Genomic DNA, 24,801 nt, shown 5'->3' on the forward strand with positions numbered 1-24,801 from the left:
TTATATTATAGAAATGTCACAGTGCTGCTTCAAAGTGTTTCCCAATCCATCCTGAGCTTTCAAGCAAACAAGGACCCCCAAAGCCAGCACAAAGTCCTGATTTAGCTTGTAAACCAAAGTTAAGAATCTGCTACTGTCCAACAGACACTCCTGTTTTGTCTGGCATGCTCGGTTGCATCTTTTTGTCTTCCCCCACACGCTCTGTCTCTGTTGGGATCGGCCAGTCCAAAAGGTATAGATTGAACAAGGGAGAGAAAAAAAAACAGATTTATCTTGTTTCCTCAATCAGTCACTGTACAACTGGTGAATAGGTTAAAAAAAAGCTGCTTTAATTCAAGTCCTGGGGGGCAGTTAGTGAGTCAGTCAGGGAATTAGGCAGGATTCAATGTTAGACCACTTAACATGCTTTATTTCAGCATTCAAAATAATTAAAAACATCTCAATTTATTATACATATACAAAATAGGTACAGATCCTTGTGGTGTTTTTCCCCCATGGGTGTGTCTGTCTGCCTTCTCTCACAAACTCTCTGCTGATGGCTCCTGTTCTGTCCATTTAAAAAAAAATCTCTGTCTGATTGCAATTTTTTTTGAGAAACCCTTTGCACAAGAAAACAAGAAACAAACTACAACAGATGTGTGGATGAAGGGGGCTGAGAAGAATTTGGATGACAGAAAGGTGGAGGGGAGGTTCAAAACAAAACAAAACAAAACGGAAAAAAAAAAAAAAAACAAAAGTGTGACGAAGAGAAGAGATGCGGATCCACTTTTCACTTGAGCTCAGATACAGAGCTAGAGTTTGACTGCCAGCACTACCAAGGCTGGAAATAGAAGAAGTCTGTCTCTTTCTGGACACCAAGAATAAGAGCTGTGGTTTCATTTTTAGCACCAAGAAGGCCCTGCCACGCCAGAGTGACCTTAACACTACACAACAGTATAGCCATACTGCACGGCCAGGAGACCTCAAAGAAAGAATAGCACCTTAAGTTTTTCGCTGTTTCTGCTTCTGCTAAAGCGTCAGTAAACCTCGACTACCCCACTGACTGCCACAACTACTGCAGGCTTCACTTCAAAAACACTGGGCCCTTTTTTTTTTCTTTTTTTTTTAACAGCTGGTATTCCTTGCTTTTCTGAGGTAGCCATAGGATCTTTTTCTTTCAAAAAAGAGGTTTAAACCCATGTTTCTCTGCTGGTGGTTTTAATGTGACTTTTCTTTTTTTTTTAAAAAAGGGTAAAATTGAAAGAAACAAACAAGAAAGCAACCACAACAACAAACAAATCACAACAGCTACAACATCAGCGGATGAGGAGGGAGTTGTCAGTGTTGTCTGGGGCTGGTGGAGGTGGGGGGCAGAACAACAGAGACAAACATAGCTGTCAGTTTCACCGTTTATTCATCAACACCTGAAACGTGGTACAAAGCAATTGGGTTCTGTCTGTTGGGACTGTCCTTTCATTCCTCTCACCGCAGTGGTGTAAAAAAATACAAAAGTCACCTGTGTGTTTCTGTTGGTTTCTGTAAACTCCAGAGAGGCCTGGTTTGGCTGGTTGAAGAGGGGAAGTAAATTTTTACACTTTACAGAAGCATATATTATTTTCTTGTTGCCAGTGAAACAAAATGTCTTCTCTACAGGATCCTTGGTGTTGGTGATGGTAAAAAAAACAAAAAAAAAAATGAGAGTCAGAAGCAAAAAAAGTAGTGGTCCCAAACACGACGATGCAGATCGCCGCCATCTTGTTGAAGTGCAGGTTTTAGGCAAAGTGGACCATCGGAACAACAGCCGAATGGAAACTCGTAGAATCACGAGCGAGGGGTCGGATTTTTCAGAAAAATGGCATTAGAGAAATGTTTTGGTGGGGTTTTTTTTAGAGAGAGATGACTGCTAGAAAAAATACAACACACACACACGCACAACAATTTCAAGTCCAGATTTCTCTTTTTACAAGAAACAGACAGGTCCAACTTCAAGGCCGAACTCTTGGTCTGGAGCACCAACGTCCATAGGAGCGATATCAATGATGGGCAGGCGAGATGTTTTCGATGTCTTGTAGTCGATGACTGTCTTGCCCCAAGTACCGGTGTGTGACTGGAGGCAGAGAAGAAGAAAGGAGAGTTAGGGCCTACATGCAAAATGGCTGCTGCATAGTTAACTTTTCAAAAGTTTTCAAAATTTCTCCAATTTTGCCGAAACTTTTGTTCAAAGCACCACAAAGAACCACAAGACTAGCTACAGTTGATAGCGTGTATGTTTGATGTCTGACATGCTCCTTCATGTCTTTGCTATCTGACTCAAAATCACCATTAAGGAGTGCGTATGCCAGCTGAATTGTGACCTCCTCGCTACCGGTTATTCCTAACTTTCAGCTGTCAGTGAGATTGGGATGAGAGTAGTTTCCTCACCGTGCATCCATCCTCCAGGACGCTGTAGGTGAAGCGGCTGTTGCCCTCGGCTCTGATCTCGATCTCGTTGGAGCCCTGGAGGAGCAGGGCCTTCTTGAGGTTGCCAACGGTGGCGTCCATGTAGGCGACGCTGTTCTTGCAGTGGTAGGTGATGTTCTGGGATGCCTCAGTGGACATGAGACGCAGGAAGGTCAGCTGGATGTTGACATCCTCTGGCAGAGAGCCCTCACTGCCGTACTCGAACTGTGTAGGAAAGATGAGGGGGGAGAAGTTACTGACTGAACTGTGAGGGGAGAGGAAGGATAAGAAATGGAGAGGTAAGATGGAGTTCAGGGATAGTTGAGAAAACAAGAGAGGAGTGAGAAGAAGTGGAATTGAGAGGAGAGGAGGGGTAAAGGAAGGAGCAAGTGAGATGAAAGTTGACCTACGAGCAGGCAAGTAGGGATGTTGTATGCTAATACTGAAGGAGAAGTTAGTGAATGGAACTGTAAAGAGGAGAAGGACAGGAGGAGGTTAAAGAAAAACTGAAGAAACCGAGGAGGAAGTGAGGAAGTGCTCCTTTTTGGTGGTTCCATGTTTACCTGGAAGCCGTCGCTCATAGCCTCGCCGAACCAGATGTGCTTCTTCTCCTTGATGTTCTTGCTGATGTACCAGTTCTTCTTGGCGACCTCACGCTGAGTTGGGGCTACGCAGGTCTCTCCGGTCTCCATGTTGCAGTAGACCTTGATGGCATCCTGAGTGCAGCCCTGGTCAGGGTCAATCCAGTACTCGCCTGGAGAACAAGGGGTTCAGAGAGAAATAGGTCAGAAAAGTCAGATATTTGTCTAGCAGGCAGATCCTCCAATCCTAAATCCAGCAAGTGCCTTAATGCTGTCCTAAATGCTACCATCTACCATTATCCATTCATTCCACTTCCTCAAAAGGCCTTTACTCACCGCTCTTCCAGTCAGGGTGGCACATCTTGAGGTCACGGCAGGTTCTGGCGGGGTTCTTGCGTGTTCCATCGGGGCTGCGGATCTGCTCAATCTGCTGGCTCAGGCTCTTCAGGGTGCCGTCCACCTCCAGGTCGCGGTCACGGAGAACGTTAGCGTCATCAGCGCGGAACATGCGGAAGGGATCGGGGGCCTTCTCCTGAGGCTGGGCGATGAAGCCAAGGTCGAATCCGCCGCCAGGGGCACCAGGAGCTCCGGGGGGTCCAGGAGGTCCAGGAGGACCCTGAGAGACAAGAAGGGGAAGAGGAGGAAGAGAAGAAGTTGGTTATTTCATTGCTGGTAGAGGCTTTGTGGTGTTCCCAGAAAATCACAACCTCTACCAACCTTAGGAGACACAAAGTAAATAGAGAGATGAATGGATGACTAGTTAGACAGTTAGTTAAACTTACAGCAGGTCCCATCTCTCCAGAACGTCCACGAGGTCCAGGAGGTCCAGTGGGTCCAGGCAAGCCACTCATACCGTCCTTACCAGCAGATCCAGCAGATCCAGAGGGGCCCTGCAAACAGCATAAAGGGAAACCTTAAAGTCCCTCCAAACAGCAAATGTTAAAATGCAAAATACGTAAAACTGCTCCAAGCACTTAAAGATTGTGTGGTGTGTTAACTCACTCTAGGTCCAGCGGGTCCAGAAGCACCAGCGGGTCCCTGCTCTCCAGAAGATCCCTATGGGTTCACAAACAAAAACAGGAGTTAGAAATAAAGTGTAGATATTGTATGTGTTGTTTGTATATGTGTAGGTGTAAGTGTAAAGTGACATACAGAAGGTCCAGGAGGTCCCTGCATGCCAGTGAATCCTCTGTGTCCCTTCATGCCTCTCTCTCCAGCCTCTCCAGTCTCTCCCTTGTCTCCACGAAGTCCAGGAGCTCCCTGTTAGGAGGAAGAAGGGTATGAAGATTGTTGTCATGCCTTCTTCTGCACGCTGTTCCATCTATTGTAGTGGTCTATTAATGGTGTTGAGGTTTACTTACAGAAGGGCCACGAGGTCCAGAGGGGCCAGCAGGGCCAGCGGGGCCAGCAGCTCCCTGAAACATAAAACACAAAAATCAGTTTGATGTAGAGGCAGGTTGCAGTGAAACACAATCTTTGCTGTCACCTTCGGTAGATCTAGTGTCAGTGCCTAATTTTCATTAACATGTTCTGAAGTTAGATATTTTCATAAAAAGACAAAGCCCAAACTGAAAAAAGGGTTTGTCACTCACAGTCTCTCCACGGTCACCGCTCTTTCCAGCTGGTCCGACGGGTCCAGGTGCACCAGAGGGTCCAGGGGCACCAGAGGCTCCAGCAGGGCCGCTCTCTCCACGGTCTCCCTAAAATGCAAACGCAAAATAATTTTGTTTCACCAGCTTTAATCTCTGCATTTTATTACCATGGACTGTACAGTCCTATGTTCAAGGAATTCAAAGGGCTGCTGTGGCAAAAAGGGTAAACATAACACCAAACCTGTCCTACACATCTCATAGATCTTTGGCCATTGATTTTTGTCCAAAGAAACTTCAGACATACAAGATTTGGTGAAACTGGCCTTTGTCTAGAGGCTATAAAAAAGTAACAATAGTTGCAGGTGGTATAACTCTACCCTCTGGTGGCCATATTGGATGTCATTAGCTCTGACAACAGCTGATGGCGGTGTTTCTATCCATGTCAAGACATGGTTCTGATTTTGTGTGATAATGGCAGCTTTTCAGCTATCTTACAACAGTAGATTTAAGCATCACTGTATCTAGCAGAAGCCACTGTAGTTAGCATGTTGTTTGCTAAATGATTTTTTGCAGGCTGCTTTAGCTATTGCGTCTTTCTTTTCATTTGGATTCACCTTGGGTCCAGCAGCTCCATCCCGACCAGCTGCTCCCTCATTACCAGGGGTTCCCTAAAACAAAAACACAAAGCAGATTAACTGATTAGGAAACACCTACAGGGTTGACTTACACACACATACCAGTATACAAAAAGCAGACAGATAGCCTGAGTGTACAGGTACGACTCTTTCTTCATACCTCACGTCCAGGCTCGCCAGGGGCTCCAGCCAGTCCAGGGGGTCCCATGGGTCCGGGAGGTCCACGCTCACCACTGGGACCACCAGGTCCCTGCTTTCCGACCTCTCCCTGTGGGTGACACAGCCACAGTCAGTCCAGTCGTGATAACCTCAATTACTTTTCTAATTGATTGGAGCTTATCTGGGCTTGCTCAGAGTTGAAGGTGTTAAGGCAGTAAGACAGGAAGGACAGAACTTACTAGTTAGATTTATTTTATACTACTTTAAAATCACTTCTATTACTGAATACTGAATAATGTGTTATTTGAGGATAAACTTATGAAACTTTGCTTCCTGCTTTCTGGAGGCCACACAGCATTGCAGACAGGTGACTTGAGAGTTTTCACTGGGCCAGAGTTTAATGGTATTTCCCAATCATCCTCAGTGGTTTTGTTTTCATCGTTACATCGTCTAGAAGTGGTTTTTGATTACTCTTAATATTTCTGAATTTGGAAGTCATGTTTGGTTCTAAACATCCTATTTGAATAAGACATTTGCGTATTCTGGATCCATTAGATCACCTGTGCAGTTTGTAGTTTTGTAGAGTAGAGTTTGTAGAGTAATAATAGGAACTTACAGAAGGTCCGGGCATGCCAGGGAATCCTCTCTCTCCTCTCTGTCCAGGCAGACCAACAATACCACGCTGTCCAGCAATACCCTGAGGTCCAGGCAGACCAGAACTACCCTGCAGGGGGCAACAGAGAGAGACAAAGAGAACATGGTTAGACATCAAGGTTTAGGGTAGCAGAAACTGACAGCAACCAACACCTGAACAAGGTCTGCATGTTGTCAGTGAAATTGTAGAGACTTACTTAATTCACTGCTACTACTTAAAGAGGATAATTTAGTTGGTATCAAATCAGATTGTTATTTATTGGCAACCAAATATTTGGTTCTGTGATAGACTGAGATAGAAGGGAATATTCTAGTTTATTCTGAGGGTTTCGCGTTAAAGATAACTTACGGTAACACCATCGGCACCAGGGCTACCCTTCTCTCCAGTAACTCCTGGGGGTCCAGAGGCACCTATCTCACCAGGGCGACCAGCAGGTCCAGTCTCACCACGGTTTCCTTTGATTCCCTCCTTGCCAGCTGGTCCAGCGGGTCCGGGAGGTCCAGGGTTGCCCTATGGGGGGAATACAACACTACTGAAAACCATCCTGGAAGTTGAGCCCTGCCACTGGAACATTAAGTGCTAATAACATTAAAGACAGACTTACAGAGGGGCCAGGAGGTCCAACTCTGCCAGCAGCACCAGGGAAGCCAGTAGCACCCTAGGGAGATAGACAAAGCAGTCAGTGCAAACAATAAAAAAACAGTGGGATTTTTGCAATACAAGTAAAACATCTGATTGTAAACATGCTTTATAGTGGATAGGTGAGGATGAAGTCAGGCAGGTTGGCATTTAAGTAAATATAATAGAGGAAGAGAAGTACAGAGTGGTACAGAAGAAAAGTGGTAACTTACAGGAGGTCCAGCGGGTCCACGGGCTCCCTTAGCGCCAGTGTTTCCAACGGGACCCTGAAAGTACACAACATGTCGACATGGGAGAATCAGTAGCAGGCAATGTAGCCATAGAGACTAATGATGTTCACTCTAAATTATGGGCTTGTCTGTACTATAATGAGGTGTGAATGTATAAGTTTACAAACCTGAGGTCCAGGGGCACCAGTGGGTCCAGCAGGGCCGGGGACACCAGCATCTCCCTTAGCACCATTATCTCCAGACTCTCCCTTAGCACCAGGCTGTCCATCAGCACCCTGTGTTGGAATGGTGGGGAATGGAGAGAGATAAATTATTTTCCAGTAACTTCTGTGTTGGAGCTTCAAGCTAAAAAATGGGTGAGAGAAGCCAGGACATTAATGAAGAAGTAACTTACAGGAGGTCCAGCGAATCCAGCAGGTCCAGGTGGTCCGGCCTCTCCACGCTCACCCTGAGAAAGAGGAGGAGAGTCAGCCAAGGATTTCAAGATTCAAGGGTCAATCAGCTAGGGAACTTTGATCTGAAGCTTCATCTTCTGCTCCTCAGAACAGACAGACCAACAGACAGGTACTTACAGGGCCTCCACGGGCTCCAGCAGGTCCAACAGGTCCAGCGGCACCAGGCTCTCCCTTATCTCCGGTGGCTCCAGCAGGTCCGGGAAGTCCAATTGGTCCAGTCAAACCACGGGGACCATCCTTACCAGAAGCTCCATCAGCACCCTTGGCTCCTTGGTCACCCTGGGTTATTGGATGGAGATGGAGAGTGAGGAAAATGAGGGGTGATCATACATCAGATCTTGTAATACTGGGAACATTCTGTTGGTGGCGCCACAGCTGGTTAGTAATTACTGTTAATAAAATGATGTAGAGTAGGCCAGCGTTGTGATGGTGATGATATTCTTCATGCTGGAAATACTGGGAAACTACTGTGGATGGTGGTGATGGCTTTAAACTGGTCAGACTCATCATAGTAGAAGGCCTGATCAATGTTTTTGTTGCAATAGCGCATTAGATGTCTGACAATCCTGGAGGTGTTCTGTGAGTCATGCCACTTACTGGTGTACATCAGTAGTAACTAGTCCTTTACACTGGAAATATTGGGAGTTCTAGGAATACTGATGTGGTGACTCACTCTGTCTCCCCTCAGTCCTGGAAGACCAGCGGCACCACGCTCACCAGGCATTCCCTGCAGGCCGGGAGCACCCTGGGCTCCGGGAGCACCGGGGGCTCCAGCATCTCCCTGAGGAAGAGGGAGAAAAAAGGATTAGGAGAAAGAAGAAATTTTCAGTTTTCAAAGTTTTCACGAATAAATTCTCAGGCCACCAAGTTATTTCTTTCATGTCTCCCAGGCTTTACCTTAGCACCATCGTTTCCACCAGATCCGGGGGATCCACGGGCACCAGCGGGTCCAACAGGGCCAGGTGCACCACGCTCACCAGGGAATCCTCTGTCACCCTGATGGGAAGGGGTGGCAGAGAGTTAGGTAAGTTGAAGTGGAAGTGGAAGAGTGGTAAAGAAATCACAGGGATCTATCGGACTGTGGATCAATAATAGCTTGTTCAAAAACAAGGGCAAAAGTCAAGCCAGTTCACAGTAACCTACATTTGGTAGGTAATAATAGCTATTCGGACACTTTGTTTTAACAGCAAACCTTACTGAATCAATTTCTAGCAACAACACTTAACTGCATGTAGCCTGGTTAGTAAAGATTTACATATTGTAAACTAATAGACAATGATCATTCATCAATGGATGCTGCTGGAAGCAGACTGCTAAGTAATTGTGAATATGATGGTGATGATGAGTGTCTTACTCTAGCTCCAGCAGGTCCTACGGCTCCAGCCTCACCGGGCAGACCCTAGATAGACAGAGAGGCAAATTAATGCATTCATTTATGAAAAAGTATCAGTTTAGTATCAATCAGGTATCTAAGTCAGTCCTATCCCAATCAGTACCTGCTCTCCAGGCTTTCCAGTCTCACCAATGGCACCCTGGGGTCCTGGAAGACCCTGGAATCCAGGACCTCCGGCAGCTCCCTGCTCTCCTCTCTCACCAGCAGGACCCTGAGGATGAGAAAGAGAAGTACTGTTGGAGCTAACAGAAGTGACCAGAAGTAAGGCATTGTGTGGGTATGACTTGTTTTAAGTGTAGTGTGTAGTGAGAGGCCATCAGGTTTATGAGCTGAGTTAAGGTGGGCATGAGTGTGTTTGTGGTTGTGTGCGTTTTACTTACAGCAGGTCCAGAGGGACCCTGAGCACCAACATCACCGTCCTTTCCAGGGGCACCCTAGGTAGATGGCAGGCTTTTAGACACAGGTACTAGCTTTTAAGCATTACAAGAAAACAGTAGAGTGTAGGAGATTCAAAGAATAGCATAGTGTAGACAACTTACAGCAGGGCCAGTGGGTCCCATTACTCCTCTCTCACCGGATTTTCCAGCCTCACCCTACAGACGGGTAGAAAAGCACTATTACTATAGATGTGGAGACCATTTATAGTAGCCTACTTCTCAGTAACCCACTGACTAAAATATTCATAAACATATGAACAAAGATACTGTGTAGCAGTTGAGACACATTACTTACAGCAGCTCCCTTGGGTCCAGGGAATCCCATGACTCCAGGCTGGCCTCTAGCTCCAACGGGGCCAGGGGGTCCGGGGCGGCCATCTTGTCCAGAGGCTCCCTGGTAAAGAGGAGAATTAAATAAGGATTGACTTGAATAAACACAAAATGTAGGCGTTTTGATGAGATCTAAATCAAATGTATTATAGTGAACATGAACGTACAGCAGGTCCTGTCTTGCCATCGGGTCCAGGGCTGCCAGGGCTGCCAGTCATACCCTACAATTAGAGATCAGAGGACAGATGAGGGCCTGTGCAACAAATAAATGATGTTGCTGAAAAATATGTGATAGACAGTTAGTAGGGATCTCACCTTAGCTCCAGGCAAACCGGGCTCACCAGTGCGGCCAGGCTCACCAGTTGAGCCTTTAGGTCCAACAACACCGGGACCACCACGCTCACCGGTGGCACCCTATGATGGGCGAGGAAGAGGAAAAAAAAGGTAGAAAGGCAGAGATTAGGTGAATTGAAAAAAATGATCAGAAGTATCTCTGAAAGGACATGAATTAAGTGTGTGTGTATTTTACTCACTTTAGGACCAGCACTGCCGTCAGAACCAGGGAAACCACGACCACCGGGGGCACCCTGTAGAGAGAATCAAGCACATCTTGCTTAGTTTTATGACCAAAAGCCAACACTGTTGCATCCAGACAGGGATTGCCTATTATTACCATGACCCTAACATGTCCTGTCTTTTACCATGAAGTCAGTCCATGCCAACGCTGTGATGCATGCTCAGGTGTATTCTGGAGAGAAATTCAAATTACCCTCCACCTGAATTAAATGTTACTGTATTGTCAGGTTTTTTTTTAAAGACTACTTACAAAATAATTAAAATGCCATAAGATTGCCAAAAACACTTGATGCATGATGCATTGTGGGCCGGATCAGGAAGAAGCAGTTGTCACCTGTGACATGACAACTCCCCCTCCGGCAGCATGAGACTCTACAAGTGTAGAGCTGCTGTTTGTTCATATCCTGTTCTATACTGTTTCAACCCCTTTTTTGTCCGTCCATCGTGCACAATATGTCAGATACTGTATCAATAGCGTTTCCAAACACTGGGAAATGGTGTTCTGTTCCTGCATTTAGAGTTCTACATTTTCTGGCCTGCAGGGGGCACTAGGGAGTTTGTTTACATCAGAATCTCCTGATGAGCAAGATAAATGTCTGCATCATTTGTGGCCTACGCTGTGTACACTTGTTTTATGTGGGTAGGCAATATTTTGACCTTTTCCCTCATTTGGGTTTGGATTCCTGGCAGGGACGAATATTGAATCATGTCGGCACTGACCAGGAAAAAGTCAAATTTAAAACCATATCAAGCCTCGGACATACTTTCCGCGCATGTCTGAGGAGTCTGGAGCTGCACAAAAGCAAGATGAATTTAAGACTGACTCAGTTAAAGGTGGCATAGCTACCTTAAATGGTAATTTAAGCATATATTAATAATATGAATAGATACCATTCTATAGAGAATTCTATTCTATTTTTGTCTCTATCACTTTCCCTCCTCATTACACTTAATCTTAAAGAATATTACAGTGTACAGTATAATATTGTGAAAATTAGGTGAGAGGCATACTCGCTCTCCAGGAGCTCCACGGCCTCCTGCAGCACCAGGCTCTCCTCTGGCTCCTCTCTTGCCCTCCTCACCAGAAGGTCCTGGGGGTCCTTGAACTCCTGGAGCACCCTGTATAACACACACACAAAAATGGCATAAGGTGCCGAATGTGTATTCATACACGTGTGTGTGTGTGCAGAGCTAGGCTCCATGCTGGCTGTGCTGTGTGTGAACTTTAACTTACACCCTCTCCCTTGGCACCGGCTTCTCCCTTGGCTCCTGGGGCACCAACCTCACCCTGAGGAGAAACAAGCACGTTAGCAAATATAAACAAACAAAACCAAAAATAATAATAATATTAAAAAAAAAAAAAAAATCAACAGCAGCTTATGTCAGAGAAATAAACAGTAATTGGGACATGTCTCAAAAACAAATAAATAAAAAAACATAAACAAAAACAGCAAAAAACTCCCCAACACAAATTGCTATCAACAACAAACAAAACACCGGAAGGAGACTGAAGTATTACATCATGTATGCTTTTGATTCAGTAGTTTTACTTTTACTTCAGTATGTATGGATTGAAGCATTATTTTCATGTTTCCATTACGGGGGACAGATTTCAGCAAATATCGGTTAGTTCTGAGAGAGCTTTACTCACAGTGTTACCCTTGGGTCCGGGGGCACCAGCAGCACCCTGAGGTCCGGAGGGTCCACGGGGTCCGGGGAAACCGGGAGCTCCAGCAACTCCAGCAGCACCCTGCAGGGGGCAGCACACGGCAACAACACAGTCACATCATGCTGTACTGCCAGCAACGAGTCTCTGCAGATATGGCAACTATGAAGCACTTGCTTTGTTAGTGCCTTGCTCAACCTTTTGACCCAGGACTCAGGGATTCAAGCCCTCAACCTGGACTTGTCTATAAAGTACATGTGTTGAGAGAGATACTCACAGGGGTTCCCTTGGGTCCAGCGGCTCCATCAGTTCCGGGGTTTCCCTGAGAGGAGAAAGGGAAGGGATTTTTAATAACAAATCCGGAGGAAAGAAGGTCCTTATGAATGATGTAGATCCAGAACGATTGTTTGTACTTACAGAAGGTCCGGCGGGGCCAGCAGGTCCGGGGTTACCAGGCTCACCACGGGCTCCAGAGGGGCCCTCGGATCCACGAGCACCCTGAGGTCCGGCATCACCCTGGGTAGAGGGAAAGCAAAGAATGCAATTCAGTCAGATAATCTTGTCCAAACCAACAGCGAGGCCGCGGTCCATCATGGCTGAATACTTGGAGAGGCATGAAAAATACTGATACAACAGAAAAAAAGTTGAATTTATTTTGTATTTAAGTTTTAAAAAATGGTTGATTTTGTGGTTGATATACAAGAAACTAAATGCAGCAAACACAAAGTAAATGTTTGATTTTTTTTGTTGATTCTTTTCATTTTTGTTTTCAGAGAGCTGTCTCCCCACTGACAAAACATTTGCTGCAATTTCTCCAGACGTGAGCAACTCTTCCATTCCCTTTGCTGCTTTGTGGGCTACCATAGGCCAATAGTGTCCATCAACAGCGCACTCAAAAAGTAAGCTAATTCAATATCCATAATGTGGGTATTTCTGTCACTTTTCACACACTACTACATAGCCCAAACTTGCTTCAACTTAATACGTTGTATGGAATTGGGACACTTGGATGACCTCTTATGACCCCCACCCCATGTGACCCCTGTTGGATCAAAGATCAACTAAAAGGTCAACTGCCTACACCTATGTTAAGAGAAATGCATCAAAGCACTGCAAAGTCAGGTCAGTAACTTTCTGATGACCGCTACAACCTCTCTTGGGAAGAGAAGAGTAAAGAAGAGGAAATTGGACGTAGCAAAATGTAAAAATCTGTGGAAGATTAAGGAAGATGTTGAAGATGAAGGGCAGGTTGTTGGCATGGATCATGTTGGGAATGGTTGTACCTTGGATCCAGGGCCACCAGGGAATCCAGGAGGTCCAGCGGGGCCAGTGGGACCCTGAGAGGAAACAATAAGACAAAGAGGTTGAGACAAACGGGGCAGATCCAATGATTTTGATTCAATTTTATAGCAGACAAATCCGAACTTAAGTCACTGTATCTTGCAAGAACATACCTTTACAGAAATGAGAATGAGGCAATGAATTTTAACCTCCTTTAAGCTTTAGAGAATGAAAGACTTACGGGAGGTCCAGCAGCACCACCAGCACCATCGTTACCACGAGCACCCTGCAGCACATAGACAAAGACAATTGGTTGATCTGTTCATTAAAAGACTGATTGATTGATTTCAGTGCTTGTGTGTGTGTGTGTGTGTGTGTGTGTGTGTGGACTCACAGCAGCTCCAGAAGCACCAGCGCGGCCTCTCTCACCAGGCAGACCACGAGGTCCCTGAGACAGAGAAACAGGGAGCCTGTCAGCTTGTCAATCGGAAGGGAGGGAAGGAAAATCCAAGATGGCAACTACCCAACTACTCACCATGGCACCAGGGGTTCCATTCTCACCGGGGGCTCCGCTCTCTCCCTAAACATACATGAGCACACAAGCAGGTGAGGTGGTGAGAATGATAGGAACCATAGCATCATTTGTCAATATTAATTTAACTAGCCAACATGGCTGCTACTAGCCAGTCAGTAGCCAATTTGGCTGCTACTCTAGCTAACACCAAGACTTACACATAAACATTAGTTTAGTAGTCATAAGGAGCACTAGTCACCTTGACTTGGGCTTGAAGACTACACATTGACAAAATTACTACTGCTGCTAATTGCACTATTAGTACTTTTATAGCTATTCCTGCTGCTTCTATGGTACTACTGTACCCCTGTTTGGGGTTTTTTTTGACAGTCACCTTGGGACCAGCAGGGCCACCGTCTCCTTTAGCACCATCCAGACCACTGAATCCCTATAGAGAAAGAGACACACACACAAGTCCTCAGCTAGGAGATGCTTATATTGTTGATTTGATTTGTTTGTTAAGGGGGATGTAAGCTCGGACTCACTCTGTGTCCCTTGATGCCGGGCAGACCAGGGGTTCCGGGGAAACCGCGAGCTCCCTGAGAGAAAGATAAGAGACGGGAGAAGCAAGTTGTTGTCACAGCTCTGTTTTTTTGTTTTTGACATTACGTCATTACGAATTACACTGCCATGGCTACTTACCTGTGGGCCAGAAGGTCCACGCTCACCACCACGACCAGGTTTGCCAGACTCACCCTGAGGGACAGAGAGAAGGGGATGAACGGATGGATGAAGTCATTCTTTCATCTAAAATGAGATATAGCTGGTGTATATACGTGCAGATCCAGCCGACTTACATCCTCTCCGTTCTTTCCAGGGGGGCCGGCGGGGCCACGGGGACCCATGGCACCCTGTGGGGAAAGGGGCGCACAAGGTAAGAATGGCGACGGACCACCACAGTGCTACGTAGGTAGGTTTGTGTGTTCCGAATACTTACAGAAGGTCCAGCCTCTCCAGGCTCACCAGGGGGCCCAGTGAATCCCTGAGGTCCCTGTAGGGGGTGACACACACACACACACCATCACTACTACACTTACACCACCAATACTGTACATCTCTATTACATGTACAATGACCCTGTTGTCACGTTATTGTAATAATATGCATATATGAGCCCCTTCACACAGCTATCCGCCTGTGAGCCAGTGGGGTACCTTTGTTTCAAGGCTGCTCTCAGCTCACTCGGGCGGGAACACTTGCAGAATTTTAAAGGCAGTCGTGACGAGAATAACCAAACACTATCTCCCTCTTTATGCAGCAGGACTCTCTTTTTCCGTGACTTGTTACTTAAACCATTTGCATATATTCGGAGTGAGTCCTGGCTGGCTGCAGCTCACTGAGGAATCTCAAAGCTAACCCGCTAGCTTAAATGTTTGAATGGTCCTTTTCCGGTGCTGACAATTCATAGTCTATGGAGAAGCATGTTGGATGATAATACCAAGGTGCAGTCAAATTGTTGGCTCACTGATTTTTCTATATAGCCTCTGCAGGTGGGACTCAAGGGTGTTCAGACAGAACGGATTTTCGCCCCCTAACAACCACTATACTGTATTTTTAATTCATTTTTTTTTTCATTTCTGATTCTGTTACAATAATAATCAGACTAGAAAAGACAGCACCATCGTGTTAGTGTATTTTTCTTCAGGAAATGGACTCTAGTGCAGTGAAGGAGTGCGATAGAGTTTGGCACTGGCTTCATACCAACTTGGCACTGAGGAGAAGGTAGTGATGTCATGATGAGGTGCACGTGCTGTCACTGCCCACTGTCCTCCTAGCTGGGAGCTCTGAAATATTTTGAGTGGAGGAAGGAGGAAGTGGAGTACTTACGCTAGAGCCAGGAGATCCAGGGGGTCCACGGGGTCCCATTGGGCCCTGTTAGTCAAACAGAGGCAAGGTCAGATACTGCATCAACATGAAGGGTGGTGAAATGATAGTGAGTGTATATGTGTGTGTGTGTGTGTGTGTGTGTCCTACCATTGGTCCAGGCACAGGCATGGCAGGGGATTTATCATCATAGCCACCAGACATCTGAGGGGAGAAGTTCTGGAAAAAGCAAACAGAAATAAAAAAAATATTATAAAACCATCTGTCATTTGACATGCATTGGCAAATTAGGTTCAATTAAGTGTAAAATATCCATGACATGAATAAAATGCCTTTTCTATGCTGTTTTGAGTATTATATGCCAGCTACATGTAAAACAACGCATTCTCTTCCTCTATTAGTGTATTCGTTTCAAAGACTCCTATGCACTCAGGGGCTTACATATAAAAAAACAAAAAAAAAACAAAATATGATAATAGATTTTGGGGCACCACAGCCAAAATATCCTCCATTATGTCTCATTCAAATCCTGAAAATTGATGCAGAAGCAACCTCAAGCAAAACATGCCAAATCAATGGCTGGTGATGTATTTGGATTTAGGGTTAGCTCAGTGAAGTCTCTTTGGCTGCTACACTGTAGTAGATGGAGAATGTGCAATCTGAGGTGAGGTCAGTCTGGGCTAACGCTGGCTTTAGCGTCTCTGTTAGCTTAGCGTGGTCAATTAGAATGGAAGTCGGTTGCTGATGCGTTGTGGTCAGTTAGGACTGAAGTCAATTTTACATTGTCACATGCTTAATTACAGTCAGAATCTATAGAATATTGCTTAGTATGCTAATTTAGGATGGAAGTCAATGGTAAGCTGAATCATAGCATGCTACATTAGACTGTGATACTATCAGCTATGTGAGGTAAAGTAGCATGTTAGTCAATGATAGTGGTTCTACATAAGCATGGTAAATTAGACCAGGATGATATGTCGTGTTAGCTTAGCCTAGTGAATTAGCATGTGAGTCAATGATAAATTCTACATAAGAATGCAAAATTTGCCTGGGAATGTTAGCTCAGTGACTGACTCTGACAATTAGTCATTGGGAATGTTAGCTCAGTACACTAAATTGAAATGGAGGTCGATGGTTAACTGAGTCATGAGAGTATGAGTCTTTGGGAATGTTAGCTTAGCATGTTTAAACGCAATGAAATAAGTCTGTGGAGACATGGGAGTGCATAGTAAATCTATCCATTCTACAATAACCCAATCAACTAATGGATCAGGCAAGCGTCCACAACATCTCTGCTTCCACTCCCCGAGCATTACCCCTAATTAATCTCTGACCCTCTGACCCCAGACTGCAAGCCAAACTCCAAGCCAGAGTCATTTGTCATTTTAAGCCAAAACTGGGTTCTGTGAGAGACCATCAAGTCGAAAGAGTTCAGTTTGCCCTCTCCGAAGCTGCGTTTGCACCCAGCAGGGTCATATTGGGTCATACTGGTCCATTTCGATGCCATTCACCAAAAAGAAGAACACAACACGAAGACATCTGGAAATCTCTTGCTTTGCTAACAGAAGCATTGAGGTGTGAGAATGCAATCCAACCGACTACAGGAAACAAAAGGAGTTATGGGCAGTGGACTAATGCTTTGTCTAATGCTTAGTTTGTCTGACCACCCCAGGAGAAGGAGAAGTAGTCACTGACATTAGCAGACTGTTATGATGCAACACATCTGTCCAACAAATGAGCTACATGCCGGTTTCCAGCCATGGTCGGCTCAGATATGGTCAATTTGGACGCGAACGAGTCAAATACAGAAATCAGAAATCCACAACTTACTCCACCGAGGCCGGGGGGTCCAGGGGGGCCGGGAGGTCCAGGCACTCCAGGCTGGCCGGGGATACCATCGTTACCAGGGGGGCCAGGAAGACCCTGCAGATTGGGGGGGGGCAAGAGAGAAAGAAGGGGTCAGACTCAAGAGTCAGAATAAGAGGGTCACCCGAGTTGTTACATCATCAGAGCAGATCCTTGTGTGTAATATCCTATGTGTGTCCCTATAGAGATGAAAGCAGCATTACACCTGGAGGAGGCGTCGCTTACTGACCGTGATGTGACCAACCGGGAACGGCCTGCTAGTGGTCATGTGACAAGTGACATCACAGGATACAGGAACTGGGTAAGAGCACTCGCTGAACCTTTTGTAGGACACTACCCGCTCTGTAGTGAATTACATCATCACTACAAACATTATAACATCCACCACTGAAAACTCAGAAATGATTATAAGAACCCTCAACTCAGCTGTGGGTGAGCCGACCCGCCAAAATAAAATGACCAACTTGTCAGCTGATTAAAGATGTCTCAGCGGCCGGCTGAATCGAATCCCATCATGACAGAAACTCAATGAAATAATCAAATAAACATGGACCTCAAAAAACATAAAGCCACCATTTTGTTGACATAATAGTTGGAGTTTTCTGTCTTACTTGTAATATTTGATTTGCTCAAATAAATAAAAAACAAAAAATCCCTCCCTCGCAGCTTCTATCTTTCCTTCTAACCGAGCCTCCAGGTTCCCACTTCCTGTCCTGCTCTGAACAGCTTCAGCGCTCGGCCTTGCGTGTCCCAGCCTGACCCCGGCGTGCTTTCAGTCACCGATCACATCACCGCTCTCAGCCAGCGAGGACGGCTGTTAAAGCACATTTCTAGCTTTCGTTCACTTTTGTCGGCTTCGTAAAGGATTTCTAGGTGCCCTTCAGTCCAGTTTTAAAGAGCTGCGTGTACAATTCACTTTTGTATTTCGGTTTTCGGCATTTAAAATCGAATTTTGACCCGATTACGTGTGTCTGACGGCTGCAGTTACTTTGCAGGAACGTTTGTTTATTAACAACATTTCATTATCACTGAATATGTATGACATGTAAGTAGTTAGACCCAATGCCATTTTGGACCAGCTGCTGTTCACACACTGTAGTCCAGCAGTAATTAAATGGTGCTCTCTGTTTTACTTGTAACACTTCTTCACCTTGATATAAGTAAGATTCTGAATGCTGGACTGGGCCAAAGGACCCCTGGAGTCCTGTTTCCACATGTGCCTGAATTAAAACACATCACGTTTTTTGTTTGTTGTTTTTTTTGACGCTGCCCTCAGGTGACCAGAAATCAAAAGACTGACAAGTGGATCGGAACTTACCCTGTCTCCCTTGGGTCCACGCTCTCCTTTGGGTCCCTGTGAGTAAAGAAAGAAAAAAAAAGAAGCTGTCTCAGTATGTGATGAAACGAAATGATGTAACTGATGTATCAGAGTATGATTCACATGATAAATGTATTACTTGAATAAATGAACGCGTCTGATCTTGTGGACCAATGAGCAACATCTATAGATTCAGTTAAAGACCATCTCACACCTGACTATCACATGTCCTCATCACCCGTCAGTGATCAATAATCAACATTACAATCAACACTTACATCAGCCCGATTAAGTCTCTTTGTTTCACTGACTTATGTTGTTTGTGTGAAGGTGATGGCGATAAATACGTTGCACATGAAGGGCCCATTGATACAAACAGACTATGACAACCATTTGAACGATTGACGATCAAGGGAATAATCAATATTTACCTCAACCTGAGGCTCCTGGAAGCCTGCAAGAGAGAGAAGACACGGACAGAGCGATTATGAAAGGAAACACACACACACACACACACACACAAAAGAGAAGGAAAAGGAAAAATAAGGATCTTACAAAAATCTCAAAATATAGAGCAGCCCCTCTTACAGCAGGAGGGAAATGTGTGTGTGTGTGTGTGTGTGTGTGTGTGTGTGTGTGTGGCAGGTTTATTCATAGGTTCATAATATAGGTGTGAGAGACTGATGAGCAAGGCCGGAAGTGATTGGATGATGAGAAAAAGATGAAATGAAAAAACAAAACAAAAATGCAGGGCGACATTTGAGATAATAAAAACAACAACAACAACAACAATAACAGACTGGAGAAAGTATAAGAAGGGGTGAGGGGACAAAGACAGAGCCCTACCGTCGTCGGGGCAGATGGGGCAGCACTCGTCGTGGGGGATGACGGGGTTGGGGCAGTCGGTCGTGTCCTCGCAGATGACCTCATCGCACATCACCGTGCCGCTGTCGCACACGCAGATCTGGCATGGCTCTGGCTTCCACACATCCCGGTCCGCAAACACCTGGCCGTCCAGGGTACAGCTTCCGCCCGTGCCTGAAGAGGGAAAAAGGGGGGGGGGGGGGGGGGGGGGGGGGGTTACAGGTGAGATACCTGACCACACACGAACACTTGCACAGAAATACAGGGGTCTGGATGAGACGTGTGAAATGTACAATCGGAATGCTGACAAAATACATTATAGGCTAATATATACTAATGTGTATCTGCGTGTGTGTGTGTGTGTGTGTGTAAACAGCATTTATAAGTATAATAATAATATATATGTTCAGCTTTCATTTTAGTGGCGTTTTAACATATTTGATTATTTCCTAAAATACCCGTATTAACTAAAAATTTGAATATAATAATAATAATAATAATAATAATAATAATAATAATAATAAAATGTAGGGTTTTTATATTTTTCACAACAGTAGGGATCTCTACAGGCCTGCACAGGAAAAACAAACATCCTAAAAACATCAAGCCGGAGTGTTGGGAAAGCTGTGGACAGGAACTGGCGGCCTGAGGATCGGACCGGGAAGGGGTGACAGGGAGGGCACCGGCGCGCTGCGTCTGGATGCAGGTCACGCCGTCGTTACGCACGGACGGACGGACGGACGCACGGACGCACGTCACGCACGGAGCAAACGCGTCTCCGGGTGACTCGATTTCCCTTCAACAACACTACAAAAGTCTGACCGCTCCTCTGCTCCAGCTCAAAGTCACACTTTCCGAGCTGAGCTGCTGCCGTGGAGGTCTCGGCGACGCTAAGCCCGGGCTGGGGCCTCCTTTTAGGGCTTCTAAGTGTGCCAGCGTGCCAGAGCGCTGAGCTCAGAGGGGGGAAGCAGCAGACTGTCGGCTTGGCAGCAGCCGGTGGAAACACCGTCCGCATGTGTTTGCAATTAGAGGAAACCAAAAAAAAAGAAAAGAGTGGAAAGAAGAAGGAGAGGAGGAGGAGGAGGAGGGGAAAGAAAGGAGGAAGGAGGGGGGGGGGACGTGGCGGCCAGATGTGTCTGAAGGTGCGGAGAGAAGCCTCTGGGTGGCGCTCTGAGACCGTTCAGAGGGTCAAACCACATCTGCTTCAGATAGGCAGACGGGCAGGCAGACAGCTGGGTCCTTTCCAGACGAGAGAGAACATCTGGAAAAATTGATCCCAGCAGCTCCTTGCCTCTCGGTTTTTCCAGGTTCTCTTTGTCTTCTTGCTGGGGGGGGGGGGGCGCACTAGCGAGCTTCTCTAGGCCTTTCCTCTGAGCCGCTGTCAACCCCGCGCCACAGAGCTCAGAGAGGACGCTTTTGCTCGGGCTGTTGGAGGTCAAACGTTTTCCAGCAGACAAGACTACGCCTGCTCTCTCTCTCTCTCTCTCTCTCTCTCCCCCCCCCCCCCCCCCCCCTCTCTCTCCCTCTCTCTCGCTCACCTGGCCAACTCAGCACTTGGCCTCAGGCAGTGAATTACTCTGCCACATCAATCAGGCCTGTGGAGAAAGAAGCTTTCCCTATCTGCCTCGTGTCTGCCGCGAGAATCTTTGCCACTGCCGTGCAAAGGCCATCTCTTTTTTCTTCTCCTCCTCCTCCTCCTCCTCCTCCTCCTCCTCCTCCTCCCAGTCTTACATCCAAAAACTGTAGGGTCCACCACCTTTTCAGGGCAGGGGGTGCAGGCAGCGTAGTCAGCGTGTGTCAAACTGAGAAAATGCCATGGGAGGATCGGGGCTTTTCAAGTAAGAAAAGAAAGCCGAATATACTCCAGCTGTTTTGTTTTTGTTTTTTTTGGTGTGGGGGAGGGGGGTTCCAAATGTGATTTTTTTTTTTTAAAAACATAGTGTTTCTGCTAATCTCTGCTAGAAACCCCTCGCCTGGAGGAAAGCCTGGAAGACCTGCAGCAACTCGCTCTGCATGCATGGGGGAGGTGGGGGGGGTGGTAGAGAGACATAGGCAAACACAAGGGGAGGGGGAGAGAGAGGCCTTTTTGAGATGCCCAATGCATTACGTACACCCTGTACTGTTTAAACCACAAGCTGCACAAGCCTCTCTATCTATCTATCTGTCTGTCTATCTATCTGTCTGTCTGTCTGTCTATGTGGAGACAAAACAGCAGCACGCATCAAACTTCTTATTTCTAGTTCAAACTTTTTTTCCTCTCCTCTCTTCTCTGCCTAAGATCTCAGCAGCCGTCCACCCACGTAGAGAAAATCCGCTTTCAAAAACCAGAGGGGGGAAAAAAACAAAAACAAAAAGAAAAAAAAAGAAAAAAAAGAAAGCTCCAGTAAACAGGGATGAAACTTACGGTCGTCCTCGCCCTGCGCTCTAACCAGGAGCACCGCTGCGCCGAGCAGCAGCGCCAGCCGCAAATCCACAAAGCTGAACATGTCTAGATGCCACCAGACATGTAGACTCTTTGAGGCGAGAGAGGAAAAAAAGTTGGGGGGATGTTTTCTCTTTCTGCTACACTCCTCTCATACACGGGTGTTTGGGGCAGGGTCCGCTCGTCTCTTCACAGTCCTCCTGACCCCAGCAGAAAACTCCCTACTGCCTACACTCACTTTCCACCAGGGCTTTTATATGGGAGCCTGAAGAACTGGGAGGTGCTGGGGACTGGACCGATTGTGGACGCACCCTCATTACCCAGCCGCTCACGTTTAGGGAAGACAAGAATGGACCCCTCCTTCAAAGAAAGGAAAAAAAAATAAAAAAAATAGAGGAAAAGAAGAAGAAAAATCAGCAGGTCCCTCCTTCCATAATTCCACAGCAGAAGGGTTGGAGTTTGGATCAGAGGAGGAAGGGGGGGGGGGGGGGGGGGGGTTGAGCAGGAGGAAACTTGATCCTGAAGAGCATCGGAGGGTCGGAGGAGGATCTCCTCCTCCAGCAGCCACGGGTTTAATCCAGACTTTATTTCTGGTCACTTTGATTCCAGTTGAGTTTTAGACAGCTTCTGGTAGTCTAGCTTCACTTTTAGGGTCTCAGAGGGTTTCGTTCACATTCTAATGTCTCAGAACACTACAGTTCACCCTCATCCAGTTTTGGTGTTTTGTAGTTTTGGTTCAATCTAGGGTCTTAAAATGAGTTTTAGTCATAGTTGTCTTCCTTTTCCTAAGTGTTTTTACGCTCGAACATGGCTGCAGTTTGCAGGTTTAGCTTATCTTGTTCTTTTGTTTCTGTCGCTAACTCAGGTCTGATCAGCGCGGACGTTTGACCTCATTGTTCGCACTGTTCACATGACTTCACATGGATTCGTGTCATGTTAAACTAAAACTAGAGACGGCTTTAATGAGAACTTGTTTGCACAGTTTCAGTCTGTGAGATTTCATCTCCCGCGGACGGAAAACCATATTTGACGCAGCCCATTGATGGGTTGACTTCAAAACAATGCACATGTGTTTTACATATATCACAGTGAAAGAAACTTAAAGCTGCAGTAACTGATTATTTGGCCATTTGGGGGCAGCAGAAACAAGCTGTATGGCAAACTTGTCAGCAGACAGTTGCTTATTTGCACACCCAGCATACATCTGGGGTCGTGCTTCTGGCCACCTGGCGACTGTAAGTCATACTGTTCGTCTTTACATTAGCTTCACTTTTTAGCTATACAAAGAAGAAGGCATTTAACATCTAATGGAAAGATGGGAATCGCAGGATCCGGCATTTTTGGAGCTTCGTCCATACTAGGGACTGAAAGTCAGGATTACTCGGCCTCTGCAGCCTTCGTTTAAACCATTATTTTAAAAATATGTCTTTTGAGAGTCATCCACCTTCATTGAAGTGCAATACTAAATAGCTGGAGTATCCCTTTAATTTTTATCTGACAGTCCATTGGGCTATCTGCCACAAGCCTTTAAACTAAATGACTCCCAGAACTTGTTGAAAATCAGTGCGTGAGGGGATTTTTCCTTTAAGTGTCATAGGATTGTTCTTCAGACACGACTCAGATCTTGATCAGTGACTCAACAGCGAGTGTCTATAAGAGAGCGGCACTGTTATGCCTCGGTGTGTTGTTGAGCTCTCCTGCTTCAGCGCTCAGTCACACGTTAGCATGCGAGCTACGCCACCTGGTCATGTGACCTGACCCTTGCAGTTCTGGCTCTGGGACCAAGTAACTTGATCGGTGACCGTTCGGTCAGAGGTTCTGGCGTGGCCATGCTGGTAGTGTAATGTAGCCTCAAGACGCTAGCCTCAAGCAGAAATGACTTTTGTATCCTCCAGCCCCGACCGACGCTGACTCCAGTGACACCACTTGGCTTCACACAGCTCATATTATGCAAAATCTGCCTGATAGATTACGAGATAAATTGTGTGCTAAAGTGACATTTTGGCTTGAGAAAATGTCCAAAATGGAGTTACTACAGTTCCTGGGTACAAGTAGAAATTTTGGCCTGATGGTGGCAGTAGAGAAAGTCGGATTCATCCTCTGGGAACCGTCAATATCCAATATCCAAGCCAGCGCGTTTTTCTTTTTTCTTATAAAGTCTTGTGGCATCAGGTGGGGACCAAAAATGGTGCTGAGTTTAATCGTGAGGGCGGCGAATGACGGTAAATTCACGGACGGATATCCCAAAACCTCTGTCACGACTTTAGGAGACAATCAAGAGACATACCAGGATTCAAGAGGTTAAATCTTTGATGCGACTAGGATGTAAAACCATCAGCTGCTTTATAATAAGAATACTGATTTAAAAAATAGTTTAAATCGGTTACTACTGTCACACAGATACCTTGCAGGTCAACAAAGCGCCGCTCATTGTGAATCGAGCAGGTTCACTTTGTACATCCACTAGTTTACCTGCAAACTTAGGCTAAAGAAAACAAATGTACTGTATATGGTACAGTGGGTGCAGTGATGTGTGAAAAGGTTCACCGAAATCCAGCAGAATCATCCCCCTATTGACACAAATTTGACTGAAACGTATAAAAATATGAAGGTGCTCTGTGATAAGGTCCTTTGCCTCCACGTACTCACATGGCGAGATAGATGGATAGATAGATAGATAGATAGATAGATACCTGGCTGAGTGAAGCAGCTGATAGTAAAAAAAAAAAAGCCTCACCGTGTCTTATGAGTGAACCAGATGTTCGCATTTTTGTGAGTGAGCGGCTGCAGTCGGCTGAAGTGGCCTAAATTGTGGGTTTTGCAGACGTTATGATTGTTATTGGCTGTAAATAATAAAAGCCCTTTTTTTTAGAGGCTGCATTTTCC

The 24,801-nt window shown here is 45.9% G+C and overlaps 1 protein-coding gene across 3 annotated transcripts; it reads right to left on the reverse strand.

Annotated features, from left to right (window-relative positions):
• Window positions 1–1,376: 1,376 nt before the first annotated feature.
• On the reverse strand, window positions 1,377–22,109 carry col1a1a (collagen, type I, alpha 1a). Of its 3 annotated transcripts, none has more exons than XM_070923291.1 (49): window positions 21,898–22,109; window positions 19,476–19,667; window positions 19,061–19,083; window positions 18,630–18,665; window positions 17,276–17,368; window positions 15,596–15,664; window positions 15,449–15,493; window positions 14,559–14,612; window positions 14,419–14,472; window positions 14,264–14,317; window positions 14,107–14,160; window positions 13,956–14,009; window positions 13,583–13,627; window positions 13,442–13,495; window positions 13,289–13,333; window positions 13,050–13,103; window positions 12,184–12,282; window positions 12,044–12,088; window positions 11,752–11,850; window positions 11,335–11,388; window positions 11,112–11,219; window positions 10,058–10,111; window positions 9,840–9,938; window positions 9,692–9,745; window positions 9,490–9,588; window positions 9,297–9,350; window positions 9,138–9,191; window positions 8,861–8,968; window positions 8,719–8,763; window positions 8,262–8,360; window positions 8,038–8,145; window positions 7,482–7,643; window positions 7,304–7,357; window positions 7,077–7,184; window positions 6,892–6,945; window positions 6,645–6,698; window positions 6,389–6,550; window positions 6,002–6,109; window positions 5,387–5,494; window positions 5,206–5,259; window positions 4,592–4,699; window positions 4,361–4,414; window positions 4,152–4,259; window positions 4,002–4,055; window positions 3,782–3,889; window positions 3,336–3,615; window positions 2,982–3,172; window positions 2,401–2,643; window positions 1,377–2,086 (listed from the first exon to the last, which is right to left on the reverse strand). In XM_070923291.1, exons 1-49 carry the CDS (start codon window positions 21,977–21,979, stop codon window positions 1,940–1,942), a joined length of 4,344 nt encoding a protein of 1,447 aa, XP_070779392.1. In that variant the 5' UTR covers window positions 21,980–22,109; the 3' UTR covers window positions 1,377–1,939. The 3 variants fall into 3 exon arrangements, with proteins under 3 accessions (XP_070779392.1, XP_070779393.1, XP_070779394.1); XM_070923292.1 differs by lacking the exon at window positions 19,061–19,083 and adding an exon at window positions 18,844–18,859 and having other exon boundaries at window positions 19,466–19,667; XM_070923293.1 differs by lacking the exon at window positions 19,061–19,083 and having other exon boundaries at window positions 19,471–19,667.
• Between the last annotated feature and the right edge of the window lie 2,692 nt (window positions 22,110–24,801).

Source organism: Enoplosus armatus, chromosome 17 (assembly GCF_043641665.1).
Source record: "Enoplosus armatus isolate fEnoArm2 chromosome 17, fEnoArm2.hap1, whole genome shotgun sequence".
NCBI lineage: Eukaryota > Metazoa > Chordata > Actinopteri > Centrarchiformes > Enoplosidae > Enoplosus > Enoplosus armatus.